At 34.1% G+C, this 24,238-nt stretch overlaps 2 protein-coding genes across 2 annotated transcripts; one reads left to right on the plus strand and one right to left on the minus strand.

The window, feature by feature from the left end:
• Positions 1-1,703: 1,703 nt before the first annotated feature.
• LOC132550756 (cell division cycle 7-related protein kinase-like) lies at positions 1,704-10,373 on the minus strand. The gene is made up of 11 exons (XM_060214848.1): positions 10,370-10,373; positions 9,858-10,020; positions 8,780-8,866; positions 8,416-8,551; positions 7,658-7,751; positions 5,899-6,041; positions 5,221-5,392; positions 4,498-4,796; positions 4,165-4,247; positions 3,110-3,259; positions 1,704-1,963 (listed from the first exon to the last, which is right to left on the minus strand). The coding sequence occupies exons 2-11, from the start codon at positions 9,970-9,972 to the stop codon at positions 1,704-1,706; spliced, it is 1,539 nt and encodes a 512-aa protein (XP_060070831.1). The 5' UTR covers positions 9,973-10,020; positions 10,370-10,373.
• Positions 10,374-10,485: 112 nt separating this feature from the next.
• On the plus strand, positions 10,486-23,727 carry LOC132550727 (WD repeat-containing protein 46-like). The gene is made up of 15 exons (XM_060214819.1): positions 10,486-10,547; positions 13,389-13,517; positions 14,396-14,575; positions 14,860-14,937; positions 15,603-15,715; positions 15,905-15,992; positions 16,413-16,579; positions 17,600-17,750; positions 18,375-18,510; positions 18,910-19,009; positions 19,804-19,957; positions 20,765-20,912; positions 21,188-21,282; positions 22,627-22,719; positions 23,453-23,727. The coding sequence occupies exons 1-15, from the start codon at positions 10,521-10,523 to the stop codon at positions 23,681-23,683; spliced, it is 1,890 nt and encodes a 629-aa protein (XP_060070802.1). The 5' UTR covers positions 10,486-10,520; the 3' UTR covers positions 23,684-23,727.
• Positions 23,728-24,238: the final 511 nt, after the last annotated feature.

Genomic DNA, 24,238 nt, shown 5'->3' on the forward strand with positions numbered 1-24,238 from the left:
AGTCAAGACATAGGGTAGTCTATTCAGACTTAGATACTCAATTAATATCATATCCTGTCAAGCCGTAGGGCAGTCTGTTCAGACAAGATACCCCATCAATATCATAACCGGTCAACGGCTAGACAAGAGTGTTCAGATACCCATATATATAAACCCATGATGTTATCAACATCAATCTTACCAAGAAAACTAAAACAATAGATATTTCAGTTGTAAAGTTTTAATTATAAATTTAACTTGCAATTTATGTGATTAATATATTATATGGGACAGTGTGACGGTTGAAAAAGCACCCATCTTTTCATATCATATACATGCACAAAGGAGGTGTAATGTCAATCCTATTTCCAATCAGAAAAAGTGGACTACACACTTAGTAAACATAAAATGATCAATTTCATTCCACCTAGATATATATATTTCAATCATCAGCTTTTAAGGTCATTTTAAACTTCAAGTACTGAATTCAAATTGAAGAACACATTTAAAGTAAAAAACAGTTAGATAAAATATATATCTATATATTTTTTTCCTTTCTGTTTTTCATTTTGCACATTCATATATAAAAATCAAATTCTTCTATTACCACTGAGAGACCTTATCAACCAAAATATGCCAGTCAGTGTTTCAATATCATTTTCAAATGTTTCAGATTTGACAACACTAGCATAACATACCTACATATAAATAAAAACAAGAAAAGCAGACACTGGAAGTGTTGACAGAGCAGCACTGAACTCAAACTGGTAACTTTATCAATATCAGAACTCATCAATAGTGGTGTTAAAGCCAAGATTCATCATCAATCTATAAAAAATGGTTAATATTTATCCAAGTCATCAAAGGTTGGTAGAGTTTTGAGTATACACAATATTCAAGATGTAATATTTCTCCCTATTAAATATATATATTTCAGTTGAAATAAAGAAAGGTTCAGTTATTCATATCATGTTGTTCATCAATAACTGGCTAGATCAGAAATACCACTTCAGTGTACAATTACACAACACATCGTAAAATGTTATGTCACCTTCGATTAAATTATCACAAATATTTGTTTAGGCAAGGTTAATGATACTGCAGACACACATTTTTGATGTGAATATTTACTTAAATTGTCCAATAATACCTGAATCTGTTTCTTTAGAAATAACATCAGTATATTATACTTTTCAGGTCTATTTCACAAAGTTCAAAATGCATCAAAAATATAATTATCTTAAAAATGTGAAAATAATTATAAATCTTACTAAAAAATTCTAAAACCACTATGTTTATGTGGAATTGGAATTTATCTAAAAAAAAAATTGAGAGGAACAAAACTGTACGAAAATAAAATTTGAAAAATAGGATAAGTAGACTAAATACTGGAGGAAAACAAATGATGGTACACCAGATTCAGTGCAGCATACCACAGGAAAGTTTCCCCATGGTCCTGTTTACTAGAGGGGGTTCAACTGTATTTAGGAAAATACAGAGCAAAGTAGATCCAACCAAATCCTTTAAGTTTCATTCCAAATATTTTTAACTTACAACAACAGGAAAATCACCACCAATTGAAAAAAAAATTGTGAAAGTTTGAATTCATCAGTATGAATGCAGTACAAAATTCTAAGAATGAAAATAGTAGTATTGAGTGTTGACAATTATAACGAGCTGCCTTCAGAAGGAATAATTAGTACTAACAATATAAGATGCTGCTATCATGACACTGAGAAGAAAGGGTGGACGAGAGCCTCCTCTGCTGTAATTCTTGTGGAAGGATTTAAATCCAATAGTTTGTGAAGAAGATCAAACGCTGAATCAGGAAGACTGGCCCAGGACTGTAAGAATTTAACTTCATCCTGTTGATTGTTTTTGCTACTTGAACGATTCTGTCTACAATTTGGACCTGTTCTCAGTCTATTACACAAATTCTTTAGATTCAAAGCTTGTGTTGGTGGATTACACAGTAGATTCTTACCTGAAAGATAAATTGTTAGTCATCAATAATCGTCAATACCATTCAAAGCTTGTGCTGGTAGTAGATAAGTTATGATTTCATAGAATAAAAGATGAGACAATACATGTATTATACAATGTTATAGCTATACTACACATGGTTTCACATATAAAGTGTATGATGTTTAAATCTATGTAAATATATTGATTATCTATTCACATTTCATGCACAACTGTTACCATTTTTTAAAGACCAGAATTTTGTTTTGCTATGTGTGGAAGTGATACAGGAACTACACAATGATTGTTAAAGGGATAAATAACAAAAGTTAGGATTTCAAATGATAGTCTTAAGAAAATTACTCCTATAGAAACTGTATGCCTCAATTCACCACATAAACAAGCTTACAGTAAGTGTTACAACACTCGTCCACCGCTGTTAATTAAATTTTCTAAGAGTCATAGACCTTGAAAGCAAAGGGCAGGTGTTTCATTTTAACAACAGAAAGTCTTCCCGCCAAAAACCAGTATCTTGACAGAAACGAAGCAAAAACCAGAAAATAATGTGGAAAAAAGTTTATATGCACTCCCTTGTGCCTAGTACTGTATGAAGTTTAAATCAAATTTTTCATCTCTAATTCAGTTAAGTGATTATCTGGAAAACAAACTAAAACACTGACATGTCAGACGGGACAGGTTTTGTGTCTGACCTTTATGGGTAAATTTAACCATTTAGTTAGAGTGTCAGTATACACATGAAATGATTAAAATTTTGACCTTGACCATTTGAGAGTGACCTTGAACATTGGTCAGTTCACTATTGGTGTTATTCTGATAAACTTTGGTTCTGACATCAAAGCCTTCAAGGTTGACCTTTTAAACCCAAACTCAATCTCATTCTACATATATATGTACAGGATTTCCCCATGTGTTACATTTAAAAAGTCAATTTTAATACTGGCATAGGCATATTTCCACCTATATTACCTGTCTAAACTGACCTTAGGAAAGATATTTTGATACCATTTTCGAAAGTCATTAGAAAAAGTTCTAAAATGGTACAAAACAGTTTGTGCAGAATCTGACATGCATATTTTTCACCTTCTCTGACAAGGCACCATAAACAAAAGTCTCTAACAGAAAATGATGATGTGTATTCCTTACTTACCATAAGTTGTGGCGGAAGCTATCACTTCTTCACTGCCCATGATACTGATGATCTGAGCAAGAGCTGTCAGGTCATCATTAGCCCTAAAGAATGGATACCGGCCACTGAGGAGGGACAGAAATATCACCCCTGCTGACCATATGTCCACCGCTGAAACAGAAATTAAATTCAAGGATATTACAATTGTTTTGCAGACAATGTGTTCTTTCCATTTCCACACAAACTAGAAAATTTGGCCTGAAAGACATGAATGCCCCCGTTTATAATTGTATTTATATAAGTGTAAAACATATATCCATCAAATGTTTTTGATGACACAAATCTAGATTTAATATCATCCTTATGCTATTGAAAGCATACACATTGCTTTTACACTTTTAGCATTCTATTATTCAGCTTAATAAATTTCTGGCATTTTAGAGCAGTTCCAAGAAAACTACAGTCCAACTTCTATGAATCGAACTTTGATGATTTAAATTTCTTGATGTATCAAAGTTTTTGTCTGGTCTAAATTTTTATTCATACATATTACTACTTACTTACCCCTTTATGAACCAAATGTTTAAAAAATTGAGACCATTTTAAAGCTGTGCTTTGTTTCACTTAAGATTGATCTATAAAATACACATACTGTGTGACAGGAAGGCACGAATGTAAACGTAAGCATGCATTATCGATTTCTCGTTGATTTCTATTTAAAGTTATGTGTCTTTTTTTTATGGATGAAAATGTCTTATTTAAAGAAAAAAATACATCTTTTCATTTGAACTCGTGTTCTGGAATTTGATGTGCTTGTTCATGCAGAAATATCCTGTCGTCAATTATATATATCCATGAACATCAAAAGTCATTATAAACCACTATGTAGGATTTGAAGTCTCAATGTATCATAGTTGTTTTAGTAGTCCTTGAACTTTAAAACATTGAACTTTGACTGTATCAGTATAGCATTTGTTTGAAACACTTTATTTTTCATCCTCTCCCTTTTTTTATGCTACTAGAGAAATGAGTAAGCCAGAATCTATGTTTGGGACATATTGTACATTGCAGTGTACCTGTAGATTGATCTGGGCACTTCATCAAGACCTCTGGGGACCTGAAGCCTGGTGTTCCAGCCCTTGGAGCCTGCTGGTTACTCCTGATAAGAAACAGAAATCAGTGTCAACATACCACACAAAGATGATTCACTATTTACAGCACTAAAACTTCATATCAGTATGAAATTAGAAGGAAAATTTGAAATCACATGTAGAATTAACAGATTAGATGAAATAAAATTTTCAGGAATGAGTTGTGGATAAATACCTATTCTTTACCGTAAAACTACATAGGTAAATAAGGACATTAAAATATTATCACATGGTTGATAAAGACTGCTGTACACTCACCTGGCTGTACACATGGTACACACTATAGGTTGTCCAAAACACTGACAGGTTGACAACCCCGCTGACTGACCCTGATGTGATGACCCAACCCTTGTCAGGGTTCCTTCCCTTTCCTTCATTAAGGCTCTTTTTGCCAGAAGCATTCTGCGTGGAGATTTCACTCTTTTTGTGAAAACTTTGTTGCCTATGTCTGGAGTAGGAGGAGTGAACTGCCGACATTTTATTGTCTGTGAGTGTTCTAGCTTTGTAAATCCTGGTGAAGGTGTCTGTCCGATTTTTCTTGTATCTACTTGAATGTTCTACAATTTAAAACAAAATCATATTTATTTTGACAATATCAATGGCAAGGCAGCATAGTTGTGTTTTTTATGATTGACATGCATGACAATATCTCTGTTGCTGTAGTGCCCATCTCCTGCATGTAAAGTGGCCTTTATTTGCATTGTTTCTATTTCCCCCCAAAAAAGGCACCAGAAGACAAGCTTTTGAAGGGTTTGTTTTCCACAGAGGCTTTAAATCCAAACTTCTCATTTCAAAAGTAAAGGTAATAACTCCAGAATTATCAATCACCAAATCCTAAATGACTAAGTCTACTAAGATTCTGGGGTCCCAAACACAACTTAAATACAGCTTGTAATCTGGAACACTGTTTGGCTATGATCAGAGATTTCAGGATGCTGCTTATTAAACTTATCTAATCATTTTTAAAAATTATCAATCTACCTTTAAGTTGAGTTCCTGCGTAGGAGTGAGAACTTTTCTTTTTGAAGGAGATAATGGATTACTTCCATTACTGCTGACAGGTGTAGACTGTGATATCTTGCGGTGACTCTCTGCCAAGTCTGCCTGTGATATTGGAGCTTTATGAGCCAATCCAAAATCTACCAATGCATATCTGGAAAGGTTAAAAAAGAATATTTCTTTGTTAGTAACTGAAGCATAAAAATGTTTATTCAAGGAAGTGTTTTCACAACATAAAATATTGATATATAAATGATACAAAAGTGACATTGTTGCTTCGCACTTCTTCAGGAGTCAACCACAAGAACACTTTGGCTTGGTCAGTTTTACTGAGCAGTACTTAATTAATAAACTGCTGATTATAAGATATGACACATAATTTCACACATGTAAGGTTTTGAAAATGGACTTCATTTGAGACAATTTCTGAATGCTACAAATTTGACATACATTTGTATTATCTATCTACTACTCAAAAAACACATGCTTCAACAGACGAACAAGACTGTGCAACAGTTACAGGACATATCTATTTGTTTTATACCCAAAAAAACAGTTTCCTGACTCACAGGCTAAAACCTCCCTCCATATAACATACATAAACAACCTTAGACAATGAATGTCTCCCTTGTTTTAGTATGTTAAGTGAATGGTTCTTACTGTTTTGTTTTTTGGTTGTACAAGAAGTTGCTTGGTTTGACGTCTCTATGGATGATATCAAACTGGTGTACTCGACGCAGGGCTAATAGCAGGTTCCTCATGTAGTCCCTTACTTCAGGCACACAGAGTGTCTGGACGTAGTCCTGTGCAATACAAAATAATATTATGTTCATGTTTAAACATGTTTATGTAAAACACAAGTTAATACAATTTATTTTCCGAAAAGAAGAGTGACAGAAGGATTTGGAACAAGTTGTTAGAACTTACCATTAGTATAAACACCTCCCTCCTATACATACATTGAATTGACAAATGTGATATAATTGAATAAATCATAAGTATTTAAGTAATAACTAGATGAAACAAAGAAAGAAAATAAGCATACTGAGTATTGCTGAAGCAACATATGACTCCTACATGCCAACACAAGTAAATTACCTTGATGACTCAACAATACTGAAACCTGAAGTGGTCTGAGATAATTTCATGCCTTATAAGTGTGTGAAGTTTGATGAGAATCCCTCCTGGAATGAAGCTGCTAGAGCACTGACAATGATTTTCTGAAAAAAGTTAACAACAACCTTGACCCAACAACTCTAAAACTCAAAACTTGTCCAAGATATTTTGAGGATTGATAAGTGTGTGAAAGTGATGAGATTCCTTCATGCCACAGGGGCACTGACAAACTGACCACAGATGGAGGGACGGACGGACAAGAAAAATATAACCCTTCTTTCCTTTCCTTGGTTTCATTGGCATAAAACTAAGACAGATCAAACCAGAACTGTTGTCAGGATGGCTGATTAATACCCCCATCGCTGTTCCCAAATCAACAACGATTTAGGAGGGGTTGTCCAAACAAGATTCCTCCATGAGACCTAGTTTGGACACCATTGCAACCATTTAAAACAAAAAAATGATACCGTTGTATCTGTCATTCCCCTAAGCCTTTCATACCAAGTTTCAAATTAATCAGATATCTTAATTTCGACCAATCAGATGCCTCAAATGTTTTCCATAGTAATGATTGGTGAACACCTAATATGTCAAATTATAGGCATTAATAAACTATAGTATTTGATCAAGTTTATATAAAATCAAAGACTGGGTTGAGAGTTATGTCACTCCATATCAATACCTTTGTTTAGTGACCTGGTTACCATGGCAACCCAATTTTCTGTTTAAAACAAAACTCCATCTGCATGCACATCTACTAATGGTCCCTAACATTCCTGTGTAGATTCAATGAAATCAGTTCAGAGATTTAGGAGTTGACCAAACCATCTTTTTTCCATTGAAACCTGTGTATAGTGATCAAGTTACTATGGCAACCCAAATTTTTGCTAAAAAGTGCATGCATATCTAAACATGGTGGCCAATATTCTTGTGTAGTTTCATTGAAATGGCACCACAAGTTGTCAGGGCAATTTTTTCTGCAGAGAGACAGACAAGCAGATTCCAACTTAATTGCAGAGAGTATAAAACAGTATATTTTTTATTTACTGTTTATTATCAAATAATATCTCTACTTAAAAAATAAAGATATTACTACAATCTCTAAATCCAAAAGTTATCTTTTTGGTTAGTAGTACTTGGATATACCTGTCAGGTTACATAGAACCAGATCTAGAGTCTTGATTTTCAATTAAGAATTACAAATATCTATGTACACGGAATGTAGGTATACTATACCTCTGTTGAATCAGTCGTTCTAGTTTGGATAACTATATTTTGTGATATACATAATTTCAATACATACCTGAAACTTTTCATGTGGAAAGTAAGGCATTACAATGACGACATGATCTTTGTTCCTGATACACAGCTCTACACCCATCACATTGTCACAGCCACTATATCAACAATCATACAACATAAAATCATCAAATTAACACTACAAAGAAAATAATTAATACAAATAAACCAGGACACAAAAGTCAGTCGATTAGACTTAAATACTGAAACCTTTATCTGTGAAATATAACTTTTAAAGAGCTATTGGTTTGGGGCATTCAGTGTATTTTGTGACTCAACTATTCGAGTCACTGTCTCATGCTTTTCCTTTAGTACTCAAATTTTATGAACCCATTGCATTATGAAAATGGTTGCAGAAAAAATCCTACGAAAATTACTGATTAATTGAAAATTAAATTTGCAGGTCCTCGCACAGATAATAAACACTTTAACACAAATCATTGACATCATGACCGTGCCCTAGAAAAAAAGACTTCCAATGAGGGCAATTTATTATTCTAAATGAGAAAGGGAAGAGTGTTATTCTTTCAGACACCTTCTAACTAAATATAGATATTCAGTTATTACAAGAAATGTCTAATACATACCAACCAGCAATCAATGATTTCTCATGTATCTAATGTGCTGCTACACAGATATGTATTATCATAACACATGACATGGGTAGGAAGCTGTATAAGGCAAACTAGAATTAAGTTATCAATGCTGATAAATGTACTATACAGCCTGTTGTAAAACTGGTTTGGATTTGCTCCAATTTACCCAATTTCTTGTAGACATTTGAGCTCGCCCTCAATTCGACTAGGATGGCTGGTTGGGATGATGTGCTTCAAAGCAAACAACTGTTTCACCTCACTGTAGTGTTTTAGTTTAGCCAGGAAAACTGAGCTGAATGTTCCTGTAAATCACAACAAAGAAAATTTATTATCTCTGGATTACAACTTTGTATCATTATATAAATTTGTCAAACACATTTTCTTCTTATCTAGCTGGATGAATTATGTGATTTTTATTGTCAAAGAATCATACTGAAACAGGTATGAAAAAGCATTACCAGCAGCAATTCTATTATTCAGATGAAGTAAATAAATAAATTGCTATTACATATATAACTGTGAATACAAACCTTCTCCTATTTTGTTTAGAACAACAAAGTGCTCAGCAATTTCTGGTAAAAATTCATACATGCATCCTATTTCCTCCTGTACATCAACTGGAAAAACAAAAGATAAATATAGAGTTATGATACAATACATGTGCAGGTTTTGATTTCAACATTTGTTACACAAAATACAGAAAAATTAAAAGATGAAGTAATCAAGTCAAGATGGCTACTCATACAGACCAACTACAACAGGAAACTGATTTTGTGGCAGATCAGAAGTGAAAGTCTATGGAATATGATCTTGATGACACTTAATGTTGTGATCCTTTCCTGGGCTTTTCTAAGGGAGCGGAGATCACAGACTGTATCATGTGGTATGGTTGTGTCATTGGAATGAGCAAGACACTTTTCTACTTATAGTTCATCTAGATAATATGTAGTGGGCCTCCCATATGGTTACCAGTGATATAGCAAGAAAGCTACAATCTCTGCATATACCACCAGGTGATTTCACCTTAAAATGTCCCTGACCGTTCCCAGAATGATAAACCACAGGTATTTGCCTCGATAACTAGAGATCACATGTAAATGTCATTTATGTTTTCTGAAACATATAACTCAGCAATTTCCAAATATTGGACAAACAGTACAGCTGTAAAAGTAGAGATTACAGATAACCTCACAAGCCTTGACCAGTGGTTGCTACAGTATATGCCGAAACAGCAAATAGTTTACCGTTAGCTCGAGCACCAGTGGGTCTAGGCACAATTTGTCCTTACTACTTTAAATTCCTATTCCATATTAGGTATCATGATATTGGTCGATCAGTGCGTGTATGAGTAATAAAAGATTGTACAGGTTAACTACTTATTATAATTTCCCTTTGTCGGAATGGTAGAGACAATATCTACCAGAGTTATTGTTCCTTACCTTCACCTGAGTGACAACTCAAGTTTAATACTGGCAGTAGTGTCTACCACAAGAGCGAAAGGATTATATTTTAAGTCCCAGTTGGGTCAGGTCATTTTTAATTTTACCCCCTCCTATTACAGTTGCTACCCCCATCCCCCGCCAATTTTAGTTTATTTATATTTTAAACCTGGTAATGAGTCCCATGCTGGCGGAGATTTCTTCCTCTTTGGAGTAAAACCATGGTCAGACAAGCTGTAGTCCTCTGGGCTAGTATGATAAGGAATATCGTCTGTGCTGCTCATGCTGAACAAGTGAGTTTGGTCACCAGATTTGAGGCTGTTTACACAGACCTGCGAAGAAAGATATTTACGTTGTGATGTTAATCGATCGATATTTTTGTAAGTATACGTGTCCAACTACTACCGCACATGCACAAGTACATGTTACATTGAGGAAGTTCTTGTTGCAAAGTTTATCTTTGGCACAAGTACCCGCCTTAGTTTGTGATATGATTGAGACTGTTACGACATATGCATATATCAACCAATTTTGTAAACAAAAACTAGACGTGTTTTCTTCGAAAAAATCTAGAAGATTTCACTTTTTAAGTAAAATACATTATGAAATACACAAAGTCATTGATATAGTTCACTACACTTATATGAAACACACCAGTTCTGATTTTTTTCTTCAACTTACCAGACGAATTATCCCTACCTTGAGGAACAACAACACTGAAACCAGCGCCAAATTCCTTTAGACCAATCAAATCATGCTTCCTGTTTGAGGTTCGCATGCGCTTGTTGATACGGAAGTGTAAAGCACATGGACAGATCGAACAAACTGAATCATGGATGTGTTGGGTGCAGAAAACAACGTAAGTGTTTGTCAATAATTCTCAGAGGAGAGATGAATTCACCATGAAATTTTATTCATAAAAAAGTTACGTAAGATGGGTCCAACGCGGACAAATATTACGATATACTACTGAACGGACGCCCAAAAATTACTGCTACTGGTAAAAAACCTAATAAATGTTGAAGTCAAGAATCCTAAATTAAGTTTTGAATAAACACTATTATAAGCGACTGGCTTAGCATTGAGATTTTGATGTGTCTTAAGACTGTTCATATAGTGTTGATTAAGTACAAAAACGGGCATTGGTTTCATCCATTTCTGTTGGAAAATACATTTTTTTTGTATGTATCTATTATGCCGATTTGTTTTCCCATCGATGAGTGGGACTGCCTGTGTCATACTGGGCCTGGGACTGTCGAGGATAATAAAACACACCAAAGGGCACAACAGGTGTAATATTGTATTTTTCATGTTGCCCGTTTATATATACATATATGCCCAATGTAGATCTTGCTATCTCAAGAGCTTTTGAAGGAGCAGTATCTTGTATCTTGAAGTTCCCCCGTTGACTTGTCGAGGCACCACTAGAATTGGGTTTCCAGCGTCGTACGTTTTCACTATAAAAAGTTCAAAATGTACCTTCACCACACATGCGCAGTCTATTTACACTGTACACTATACACAATGAATGTCTTAAAATCCGCATTGAGGCTAATATATATGGATCTGGGTGTTTTAATCGAAGAGTTCAGTACACCTTGCGTTCGAGTTGACCTTACAGCTATCTTGACTATTCACATGATTCAGGATAGAATAGCTTCGGTTGTGTCACCATGAGTATGTTAATGAGTGGATAGCGTAACTTGAGGGCTATTGTAATGAGGCATACTGTGAAATAAAATAGTGGTTCAGCTTTATGACACTAGTGTGGCTAACTGAGTGTACTTAGAATGTATGACCTTTTTAAATGAGACTTAAAAATGTACTCCCTACTTGTTCTCTCTATACGTCTTATGTCATCTTTACTAAGGGCAGCCATCTGTGTAAGAGTTGGATGGGTGCTGTCAATCAGAAGCTGTGTGAGGAGTTCCGGGTCGTTAAGGACTTCTAAACTGGAGGCTACCGGCTTGATAGTCTGAAATCTTGTAATGGTTGATTGTCTGATACTGGTAAGAGATGGGCATTCTGCCAAAAAGTGCTGACGTGTCTCTGGAGCTGTCCTACAAAGCTTACACGTAGGGTCGACTTCATATTGGTTGAATTTGGCCCTGTTGCTCTGAAATGTATAAGTTCCCAGTAAGAGTTTTTTTACATCTGCTCTTTGGATATCATATGAGCTACTTGAGATGTCGTCGTATAAATGATGGACTCTTCTGACCTTGAGTGTTTCAGTATTGACATATTTTAGTGAAGGTTTTGTCTTTATGTCTTCTGTCCATTCTTCTTCTACTTTGTTATTTATGGCGGTGTTTATCATCTTTTTCCAAACAGTTTTTGGTGGTAACTCTTTCAACAAGTCAAAGGCGCTTGGTAAATCATACTTAAGTAGTATTCTTCTGACAGATGCGAAGAAGCTGGAGGAACTTAACTTCTGTAGAGCTAGCTGTCGTGTGGCGATCTCGTATTCAGTACTGTCCTTTCTGTCTGCTATGTTGTCGAATAGGTTAAGAGTATTCTTGTGTATTACTGATTCGACGGTCGAGATTCCTAGAAGTGCTAGGGCCATCGAGATTGGCGTTCTATTTGGAAGGTGCTGGATTTGACTAAGAGTTTTTCTTTGAAATACTTCTAGAGTGTTGATATCTTTAGATGCCAGGTGAAGGATCCCTAAGCCATATAGAAGTCTTGGGGTTACATAGGTATTCCAGAGGTTAGCCTTAATTTCCTGTGTAACTCCACTTTTCCCATGGAAACCAGCACCCATTAACAAATAGGCAGTTCGTTGTCCTAACTGTATCCTTTTTGTTGTGTCTGGGCAGATGTTGATATTGTTCCTGATTATCCCAAGGTGTTCATTTTCTTCAGCTATCTCTGTCTCCTTATTGTATATCTTGAGTTTAACATCTGATTGTTGTACATTGTAGAGAAGTACCTGCTTTTTTGTGGGGTTGATGTTGTATCTTGAGTGTTTTGTGAATACTTCTACGTAGTCTAGCATACTCTGCATCGCAGCTTCACTATGTGTAAGGAGGGCAGTGTCATCGGCACATGTTGTGTGGGAGATGTGTATGGATCCTATAGTGGCACTGCTGAATTTCTCAAGGTCCATTAGTAGGGTGTTGTTGTACCTCTAATTGTACCAGAAATTGTCGAGTGGGTAACAGTTGCAAAGAACGCCAGTTGTAATTGTAAGGTTTCCTTAAGATTTTTTTGCAACATGCCTGTGAGTAGAACATCAAACTTTAAGGTTTCATTGAAGAATAAGTTAACCTGACTGTGTGCATGACCAAACACATCAATAGGCTGCTGTTAATGATGTCACGCCGCAGTATATTGCATAACATGAAATATTTGTTGTGTAGAACTTTCTTTTGTTTTAATACTTGTATCTACATATACATACATATAGAATTATGTTACATGATATTCACAAATCTTTTAAAACTGAAAATCATCATGTTTTGGTATTGTCTGCATTAAACTTCTTATTGTATGTACATTTCATGTTATGCAGTATATTGGTGTATTATGGTAATCTCAGGTAGGTTTTCCCGACCTGAATAGATTGCTCAGTTATTATAATATACTGGTAATAACAATACTTTAATCTGGAAAATAGAATAAGCAGGTTCACAGTATATCATAGAAATATATTGTACAATGTGTATGCCTCATTTAGTTACATATATTATGTTTCCAGGATAATGACATCAAAAGAAAGAAAAATGAAGGTGGCAAAGCAGTGAAACCAAATCGATATTTTGTTGTCCCATCTGACCAGGCTAGTTCCAGTGAAAAGTTGCAAGAAAAAGAACAAAAGGAAAAGAAGGTAACTGACTAGCAGATGATTTTCATAATTATGTATATCTAAAAAATACATTTAAGTAGTAGGCTAGGTACACAAATCAAAGAAAAAGAGAGAATTTATTTAATTTAGTTCATACATTTTTATGGTATTAATTTGCAAACAAATTCAATGGAAGCATTCAGCAATTCAAAATCCTTGGTTAGGATATATGGTAGTACATTGTGTTTTTAGTATCATTCATATGAAATGTTAATTGTAATGTTATTCATGGAACATTGTGAATGTTTCTGTTTAACCATAATCACATACTTGCATTTCGTCATGCCAGGGTGTTGGTTGGTTTTAACACTTAGATTTAAACACAAGCTCTAATTACATGTACTACCATTCACCTTAGTGACATTATAAACCTCTTGGTTATGCTGTATTTAAAGTCTTTCATGTGTGTAATTAAAATTTATATTGATTTCTGATAAAAAGATATTGATGTTACGCTAAAACTGGTAGTTCAACATGTGTAGCTGTTTATAATATGGGAAGGAAATGGCTGTGTGCACTTGAATGTTGGTTTTTAGTGTTGATAAAATACCCAATGGTATGCATTATTTGGTTCTTCAAATTTAGTAAAAGGTTCTAGTATAGAAGTTGAGAGTACAGGTGGCCTTACTAGCCTCGGCTGGTTGGAAGATTTTAGTTGATATATGAGTGGTAGAGTGTACATGTGAGGCTAGAGATTGAAAGGTCACTAGTCCAAACCCAACTAGGCTTTCAGTTATTTCTGCCCATTACACTAAAAGTTTTAATGTATATACAAAATATCGATGTAACAAGAATTCAGGACCTCTCCTTTCAGAATTGTTTGTGTCATGTAGACAATATCAAGTATTTGTCTTTTTCAGAATGAATGTCCTAAACAGAAACACAAAGGTACAAAGCCAAAAAGTTATGTAGCAGATCCTGGTGAAGATGTAAAAGTGTTTGACTTGGGTACAAGTAGAAAACTATACCAACAGAAACACAGAGAACGACATGGCAAAAAAGGAAAACATGGAGGAGAATACAGAGACTTCAGAAAGGAGGTTAAATTTATTGTATTTTAATGGAATTTTGGAATTGATTTAAAACTATTTAACTTGTACCATCAGGCAGTATTAGTGTGGTCATTAGATATATAAGTGACAGACATATCTTAGATACCAAAAATGTCCAGAAGAGTTTTCCTAGAATGGTAGTTATCATTTTTTAAGGTCAGTGGCAAAAATATAAAAGTTGTAATGTTAATGACAAATATATTATGACCATGCAGCTGTGTAGGAAGAATTCTGTATCTGTATGTACAATTTGCTTTTTTGATGTCTTTCAGAAAGATCCTTTTCCAGGTGATGCTCCGTTACCTGTAGAGAAAATGAAGAAATATCAGAGAGGAAACCAAACTGCTACAGTGAGTAATGTCTCATCATCCTAGGTATGACTAATGGTGCATGTGTGACAAGTGTTTCACCATGTGTATGGCTTCACAGTTGTGTTGTACCATCCTAAATGTAACTAGGGGCCAGGATAATTTAGTCAGCAGAGACTTTGCCTACTGTATACAACATCAGGTGAAGATCTGAGGTGTGTGGTTTTGACATATCTACCTGTGGTGTTTCTCAGAAAGCTGAAGTATGAACCAATCTGTATTAACATGGGTTCCATCCTTGGCAAAACACTTTTCCCTAATTGCTCTGGATAACATTGAGGTGGTCACTAGCTACTATGAGGAGACATTGCCTTAAAATCATAGAATGTCGGAACTATGCACCACCGTAGATGTGACTAGTGTGGCACCATCTGAGATGTGACTGTAGTTGCACAATCCTTATTCACAAATTGGGTAATTGTCACCCCCAGCATGAAAACTGATATAACTATATAATTGAATGATGTGTCCATCTTTAGCCCATTCCATTTGACTTAATTTGTTTTCATTGGAGAAGAGATTTTGAAATAATGTTACAGACAGCTTAGTCACTCACAAATTAATAAGATATTCTCTGTTAGATATGAATGATAGGTTCATTTGTAATGGAAATACGTTAGAGAAAATAATTGTGATTTATTATGCAGAAATGGGCCAGATCGAAATTGGCCAAGAATGAGTTTCGTATGAGAGAAAGGAAGCTGGAAGCAGCTGTGAAACAGGCAGCAAGATCAGAATACCTGTTGACAGAGGAGGCCGGGTAAGATTTCCACTTTGTCTGATGTAAGTCAGTGTAGAACTTTGTATCTAGGAATATTAATTACAGAATACCTGTTAACAGTGGAGGTTGGATTAGGTAAGATTTCCTCTATGATATAAGTCTTTATGTAGAGATATTAATACAAAAACACTTGGTAGAAGACCTGCTAATGATAATTTACTGTTGTAGGTACCTTGAAGGAGATGAGAGTAGACATACTACAGAGATATCCCAGAATGACATTGTAGCAGCTGTGGACATCATGAGTGCACAAAAAGTAAATAAATCCCAATCAATGGGCAAGCCAAGTAAATCTGATGTTACAGTCATTATCAAAACACCACTGAATGTTGGCTTATCAACTGTATAGTTGTGTGTTTCATAGCAAGATATCCTGTGAAATGTAGATGATTCCTTAGTAGTTAATAAAACTTGAAATATGGTAGCAACAGCTTCTGTCTACTTTTTCAGAAGATTTCTTGTCTGCATTGTAGAGATTATTGTTTAACCATTGGTAACTGAACTGTCCAGACAGTTCTCTTGTTTGATAGGAGCTTTCAGTAAAACATATAAAGTGATTTTAATTCAAATAAGATATATTCATTTCAGATTAACAAACATACAATTTTCTCTACTTTCGATTTACATGTAAAAAGAGATTTTTTTTTGTCATATATGTATGTGCTTTTTTTTGCAGCATTTTGAACTGAAATTGAATGATTTTGGACCTTATCGCTCTCAGTATACGAGGAATGGGCGATTTCTGTTGTTGGGCGGAGCTAAAGGCCATATTGCAGCTATTGATTGGTTGACCAAGAAATTATTGTGTGAAATCAATGTCATGGAAACAATTCATGATGTCAAGTACGTATAGATACAGTTTTATAAATACCTTGGAATGTTTTATTTATCAAAAATAATAAAGTGCACTTATTTGTAGCAGTTACCATATTTCGAAGTGTAGAAATACATATGATTTTGATATACTGTAGATCCATCAATTTTCAGCAGATTTTATTGTCATCCACAAATTCATATGTCTACAAATTGTTAAGCAAATATAAGTAGATACGTTGCGCTATATTCATTCAAAAAATCAAGTGTCCTAGAAAATTTCATTAAAAAACCCCCACAAAAATTTAGTCCATGAGTATATATAATTTATCAGCAGATTTTCTTCTACAACAGGAATACATGTAATTTTGATATATGATTGACAAATTCAACCATTCATGATTTACAACATATAAAAGATAATTATTCAAAAATACTGGAGTTTATCATATGCCAAGACATTGAAGTTAATTGTTTCACAACCAATATATAAGGATAATAATTGTTGTAATATCATAAGGGATCTCATCTGGATTTCACTTTCTGTCTGAATATTCACAAACTGGGTAATTGGGAACTCCTATTAGGAAAATGACAGTAAAATATAGAATTTTATTTGTTTCCATTTTTTTGAAAACTCTGGTTGGTTAGTTTGTTTCATGTAAGGACTATGCATAGTTGAAACATTCTTATGTAAGTTTCGCATTTGGGTAGGGGAACACATATTTGTAAATACAGGTACTATGTAGTAATCACCTTACATGATCTGTCTTATCTAGTGTACACATATTGATCACTGGCTAGTGGATTAGGAAACAATCTAGTTTCTCCTCAGCCATTCACATATGACATTTCCTTTTATACTGAAATCTGTGATTGACTTGATCAAAACTTCAGATTATTTTAGACTTGAGATTGTTTCCAGTAAAAAATAACTTGGCTTGTATAAAGAAAACGTAAACTTTTTTATCTTAAAATGAATTCTTTTTAATTTGCATTGTCAGCTCTAAATGTGCAATATTTAATGAAAATTTGAACATTTTCTGTTAGATGGCTTCATCAGGAGACCATGTATGCAGTAGCTCAGAAACAATGGACATACATCTATGACAACCAGGGTGTAGAGCTCCATTGTCTAAAGATGGTGGACTGTGCCTTACGATTAGAGTTCCTTCCCTTCCACTTCCTGCTGGCCAGTGCGGTGAGAAATGTCTTCCTATCAGACAGAACAGCTAGATATTCTTAATAAGCTAGGTGTTTACAAAGTAAAATTAATGTGTTGGTCTGATGAACAGTTTGAGAATAATCTATTTATCAGTTGATTGAGTTGCCGTAATATTTAGGTTTTAATAATCACGTCTCTCTGGTGAATGAATGGAGACCAGTTCTTCTGGTATTGGTTCTTCCAATGATTTATTATCACGGCTTTAACTTCTAAATTGTTGAAGATATCTTGATGAAACTTGCAGTATAATTACATCACCTACAGCTGGTACATTGGCACATTTATAGTTACCCCAGTAACGTTTTTATTTTATTTGTGCTTGAAATGTAACTTATAAAACAAATTTACTTAGAGAAAAACTTGTACAATACAATAAGAAGAAAAAATATTTATCTCTCTGCACTCACCTTCAGATATATTCAACTGTTATTTATATTTGTATTAGATACAAATATTTAAATGGTATCCGTTGCATGTGTCAGTGTGTTTTTGTAAGATTTCAGGTAATTCAGTCTCAAACATAGTTTGGTAAATCTAAAGAAATAATTTCATGGTTCCGAAATCTCTATCTATATTTAGAATTTTTTCTTACTTTCTCAGAGTTCAAAGGGTTATTTGTCTTGGATTGATGTGTCTATTGGCGAAAAGGTAGCAGGACATACAACAGGTTTAGGCAGATTAGATGTGATGTGTCAGAATCCAAGCAATGCTACACTGTGTTTAGGACATGCTGGAGGTAAGAAATGATTTCACTCATGAGGAAAAGAGGTGTGGTTTGTAATCTGTAAAATTATTACCTTCACTGAATCCAATAAGTCAATGTGTACTATGACACAAAAGAAAATAAATGTTTATCAAAAAGAAAAGTAAAAGTTTGATTTACTAAGACATGAAACTGAAAGGGTAAAAAACACAATTTGTTTTCATTAAAAAGTTGACTGTAATAATTAATGGCTTAGTATATGGGAAACAAAGAGTTAAAAGGTTTGAAGTAAGCAGTGTTTTCATATGAGTTTCTTTTCAATAAGAACAGGTTGGGATGCTTTTGTATGGTCAGGGGTGCTTATTAAGATAAATACAATAGTTCTTCAAAAACCAAGTGTTTGTTAGTCATTTCAATTAATGTAAATTCCAGGTACTGTGACGATGTGGTCGCCAAATGTGAAGGAACCGTTGGTAAAGATGCTCTGTCACAGGAATGGTGTCCGATCGATCGCTGTGGATCCACAGGGAAAGTAAGTATGAACATCTACAGATATTTTTACTTTGATGTCAGGACCATTTTTGTCCCAAGTGGATTGCTTTTGATTTAATACAATCTGTTATCTATACATATTCAACATTAATTAATAGTCATCGAGGGCTGACATTTTGTAACAAAATCCTGTTCTCTGCTTCCTCTCAAGTCAACTTTGATGTGGCAGTCTAAGTCTAAGAGAAGTTTATTGTAAATTTTATACTGGTAAAAGATCATGTTTCTCATATATCATTGTGTGAATATTGGATGAAAACTTTTATCAATTAATTTCACTTCTAAAATATTTAATTCAGCTAAATAACCTCCCTTTTGAACTATACATCTGACTGAAATACATTTTTTAAAAAAAATTAAAAAAATTACAGTGACGTCATTTTCATTACCAAATGATGTGTAGAGACACTAAATAGATTAGAAAAGACATCAAGCCCTGGATTGGATGTTAGATTTCCAAGCCTCATGTATGAGAAATATTGCTAAGTGTGGATCTTAATGCATTGACTGAATAGTGACTTTGGATTTTGTAATTATTTACTGATACCTTGGATATTACTAGTTATGCATTGTTACATCTGACAGGATTTATTGTGATCATGGTTTTTAATACCTTATGTGGAAGATTCATTTTAACAACAAAGCAATCTGGTTTAGTCCATGCAAGCAACATTTTCATCTGAAAATAAAATATTTCTGCCAAAAAAAATCCAATGATCTTAGGTTGAGTTTCACTGTGGAAGGCAATTTGATCTTACGGGTGATTTTTGTTTACAGATACCTAGCGACATCAGGTATAGACAGGAAATTGAAGATTTGGGATATCCGTACTTACAAGATGCTCCAGTCATATCAAATTGGAATTGGAGCTAGTGCTCTAGCTTTTAGTCAGAGGGACATGCTAGCTGTCAGCAAGGGCAATATAGTGGAGGTACAACAAGGACAGATTATACCAAAATCAGTTTGTTAATTAAAGTAGTATGGATACATTCGTGGATAAATTTGCATGAGGACATTTACTTGTTATCTCAGAGTCTTTGGGAAGTGGAAAAGTTTTAAGAGTATTTGATTTATAGTTAGAATGTTTAGTGTAGAGATTTGCTGAGAGAACTAAATACTTGTAATAAATTTAGATCTTTGGATTCTAAGAGTTAAAGATAACAAGGTTAAACTGTATGTATGGTAACTTGAATGATCAAAGGGTCAAGTGGTCTGGACACTGAACAGGATGAGAAAATTGATGGACATGTGAGAAAAAAATTGTAAAAAGGAGGAAAAATATCAACACAGGTGAAAAGGATGTTCATGTGAAAGTATATTTGTATTAATGGTGATTTTTCAGAGACAGATGTAAAATATTTCAATGGTTTACAAATGGAAGAAATTCTTTAATTATTTCTACCACAAATAGACAACATGATATTGTAGTGATTACCATTATAATTGATCATAATAGGATCAGTATGTGAAATATTTTGATGTAGCATAACCAGTTATATAAGAAGAGTTCTGAAAGTACTCTCAAAGTGTACCTTAAGTTATTTGACAGAAGCAGAGGGACTGATATAACAGTGTGACTGATATAACAGTGTTAAATTATCTGGTTTTATTTTCATAGGAATGCTTGATTCGTATATCATGGTATGAAGTTTCGAGATACTTCTGTTTTGCTAATTTCAGTCACTCTTTTATATTGCATTACAATTTGGTCAATTAATATTTTCAATTATTTACCCAGATATACAATGACTGCTGCAGACAGACAGTTACCTCCCCTTACATGTGTCACCGTCTCCCAGGGTCGGTAACAAATCTCCAGTTTTGTCCTTACGAGGATGTACTTGGTGTAGGCCATCAACGAGGCTTTGAGAGTCTACTTATCCCAGGTATGTCAAGACAATTTGTTTGTTCTTTATTTATAACTTTAGAATCTTTTTGTGTTTTTGTTTGATTTCAAAATATCTAGGCTTTCTCAGTGCTGTAACATATCTTATATTCAGAATTCATGTAATCTTATATAACATCATGAAACTCTTCACATTTAGGGATGAAATATTGAAAAGTATAAGACGGAATGCACAAAACGTTTTTTTGAAAAATTCTACATAGTATGAATATGTTTAGTGATTTGCATTTTCTGGTTGTTTACTTTGACCTACAGGTGCTGGTGAGCCTAACTTTGATGCTCTGGAGGCAAACCCTTTCCAGAGTAAAAATCAGAGACGTCAGGCTGAGGTCAAGATGCTTCTAGACAAGGTATAACCTGCCGACCAATAAACTAAACATGATTTGTCAGTTCTTGATTTTCATTCACTTGAAAGCAGGCCTGATCTGAGAGCAGTGTAATGTTGCAGTGTGAAATCTTTTAATTACACAAATTAGATTTAATTTGATAATTTATTGTTTGTGTTAAAAAAAACTTCATAAGACAAAGAATTTGAGGTGAGATGTTAAGTGTCTGTTGCTTCCCTGTCATTATCTTCCTCTTCAGAACTGTTAAGAAAAGAGTCTTACTATGTTAGTATTCAGCAGGTAACCAGGTCGTGTGAATTCAAAACCACTTGTTTTAATAAGCTGCATGTAAATCTTTCCACTCATTTGAACATTTATACTTAAAGTCAGATGGATTGAAGTCCATGCAGCCTAACCCTTTCTTGGGAATGCATGTACTTCATCTAAATTGTTACAAAAATTAATCAAATTTATCATTGAAGTAATTTGTAACTAGATTAGCATATTTCCATGGAAACATGATAAAACTTAAATAACCAAATTAGGTTTTAAACACTGAATTTGCACATCAGAATTAAAACTGTCCAGTATTGGAATTTCATAAACATGTTTATGTACACCAGAACACATGCTACAGTCATCAAACTATAAACATATAGAATTACATGTATTACATTTGACTTGTAGATCCCAGCAGATATGATCATATTACATTTGACTTGTAGATCCCAGCAGATATGATCATATTACATTTGACTTGTAGATCCCAGCAGATATGATCATATTACATTTGACTTGTAGATCCCAGCAGATATGATCATATTACATTTAGACAGATATGATCATATTTGTAGATCCCAGCAGATATGATCATATTACATTTGACTTGTAGATCCCAGCAGATATGATCATATTACATTTGACTTGTAGATCCCAGCAGATATGATCATATTTCATTTGACTTGTAGATCCCAGCAGATATGATCATATTACATTTGACTTGTAGATCCCAGCAGATATGATCATATTACATTTGACTTGTAGATCCCAGCAGATATGATCATATTACATTTGACTTGTAGATCCCAGCAGATATGATCATATTACATTTGACTTGTAGATCCCAGCAGATATGATCATATTACATTTGATTATGACATATTACATTTGACTTGTAGATCCCAGCAGATATGATCATATTACATTTGACTTGTAGATCCCAGCAGATATGATCATATTACATTTGACTTGTAGATCCCAGCAGATATGATCATATTACATTTGACTTGTAGATCCCAGCAGATATGATCATATTACATTTGACTTGTAGATCCCAGCAGATATGATCATATTACATTTGACTTGTAGATCCCAGCAGATATGATCCACCTAAATGACAAGATTGGTGAGATTGACATCAAAACTTTCAAGCAGAGGATTGAGCTGACAAATACAATCAAGGTATGGACAGAAGGAGTAGAACCCACAGTATGAAACTGTTTTGTGTATTGTATTGTCCTTGCTTTAGCACCTTGTTAGCTTGCCTAGCCCTACATGTGAGATATTGCCCTTCCATGGCATTTGTCAGTTTGCCAATTTTTTTCTTTTAAAACATTACTAATTTGGAAGATCTATCAGATTTTTCCTAATTTGTTCTAAAGCACCATTAAGTAAAGGGAATTAAATTTTATATAAATCAAAGTCTTTACTTTCATGTCCAGAGCATATAATTTTGCTTGCATATACAATAGGATAACAAACCTTGGTGATAAATGTGCAGTGTACCAAATTCAGGGCCTGCAATCCCTCAATAACAGAGTTATTGCCCTTCATTTAAAATTTGTATTTAAAATAAAACTTTAAATTACTTGCATTTAAACAAGGATAATGAAACTTGTTGGATGAATTGATCATACTAAGACAATGTGAAGAGTTTCAAATTCAGGGCCTTAACCCCATAATCAGAAAATTATTGGGCTTTTTGTTTTTAATAAAGCCATTTTGGGGGGGGGGGGGGGGGCATTCATCAGTGTCACTGATGCTCTTGTTTACAAAGTTTGTTGTAATATGGTAACTAATGTCCCTTAAATGGTATTTAACGTCATCAGGTCAATAGGTTTGTCCTCTGTCATTTCTAAATATAAAATATGTATATGAAAATTCCATATTTGATATGATATTTGTATGATTTCAGACATTAAAGCCAGAATTGATGGATTACACTCCAAAATATAAAATGAAAGGAAAGAATAAAGGAAGGAAAAGAGAACAGAGAAAGAAGGGTGTGGTGGAAGAACATCAGAAGGAACTAATCAGAAAAGAATTGAAGAAAAAGACCGAAAAGGCACGCAGTGACAAGCATATGGAACACAGAGCCTCAACAGCAGGAAATGTGCTGAAAAGATTCGAAAAGACACAGTCATGACAATGTTACATGAATTTGTAATATTAAATTTGTTTGTTATGAAATTTTAGTGTCAAGTTATGTTTTACCAAAGAAAATTATTTTTTTGATGAAAGATTGATAGTACATATGGGTGTAAAACTTGCCTCTATTAGAAAATTATAAGGAACTTAAGGAAGTTTTGAGAAACCTGGTCATCAGCCATTTTCAGGTATTGTTAGGGCTATTATAAGCAGCACACCATCACTTGTTCAGATCATACTTATAAGTCATATTCACTGAAAATCTAAATACACTGTATACTATAACAGGCCAGTTCTGAATCAAAATGAAGGACCAACTCTAAAATGTACAATACCAGGAACAAAAATCACAGTTGAATCCATTTTGTACAAAATTGACATCACAGTTTGTATGCAACGCATGTGTAACCCAACTGACTTACTAATGTTTTATCTGAGTAAAACATCAAACAAGTTTGATGAAGATGATACAGTGTATGCATCATATTTCACATAGCTGCTAATTGTGTCTAGTCGTTCTAGTTATATAAACTTGTCTCTTCATATATGTAAC

The sequence above is a fragment of the Ylistrum balloti genome, unplaced genomic scaffold, assembly GCF_031769215.1.
Source record: "Ylistrum balloti isolate Yb309-2 unplaced genomic scaffold, AGI_CSIRO_Ybal_v1 Utg370142, whole genome shotgun sequence".
Lineage (NCBI taxonomy): Eukaryota > Metazoa > Mollusca > Bivalvia > Pectinida > Pectinidae > Ylistrum > Ylistrum balloti.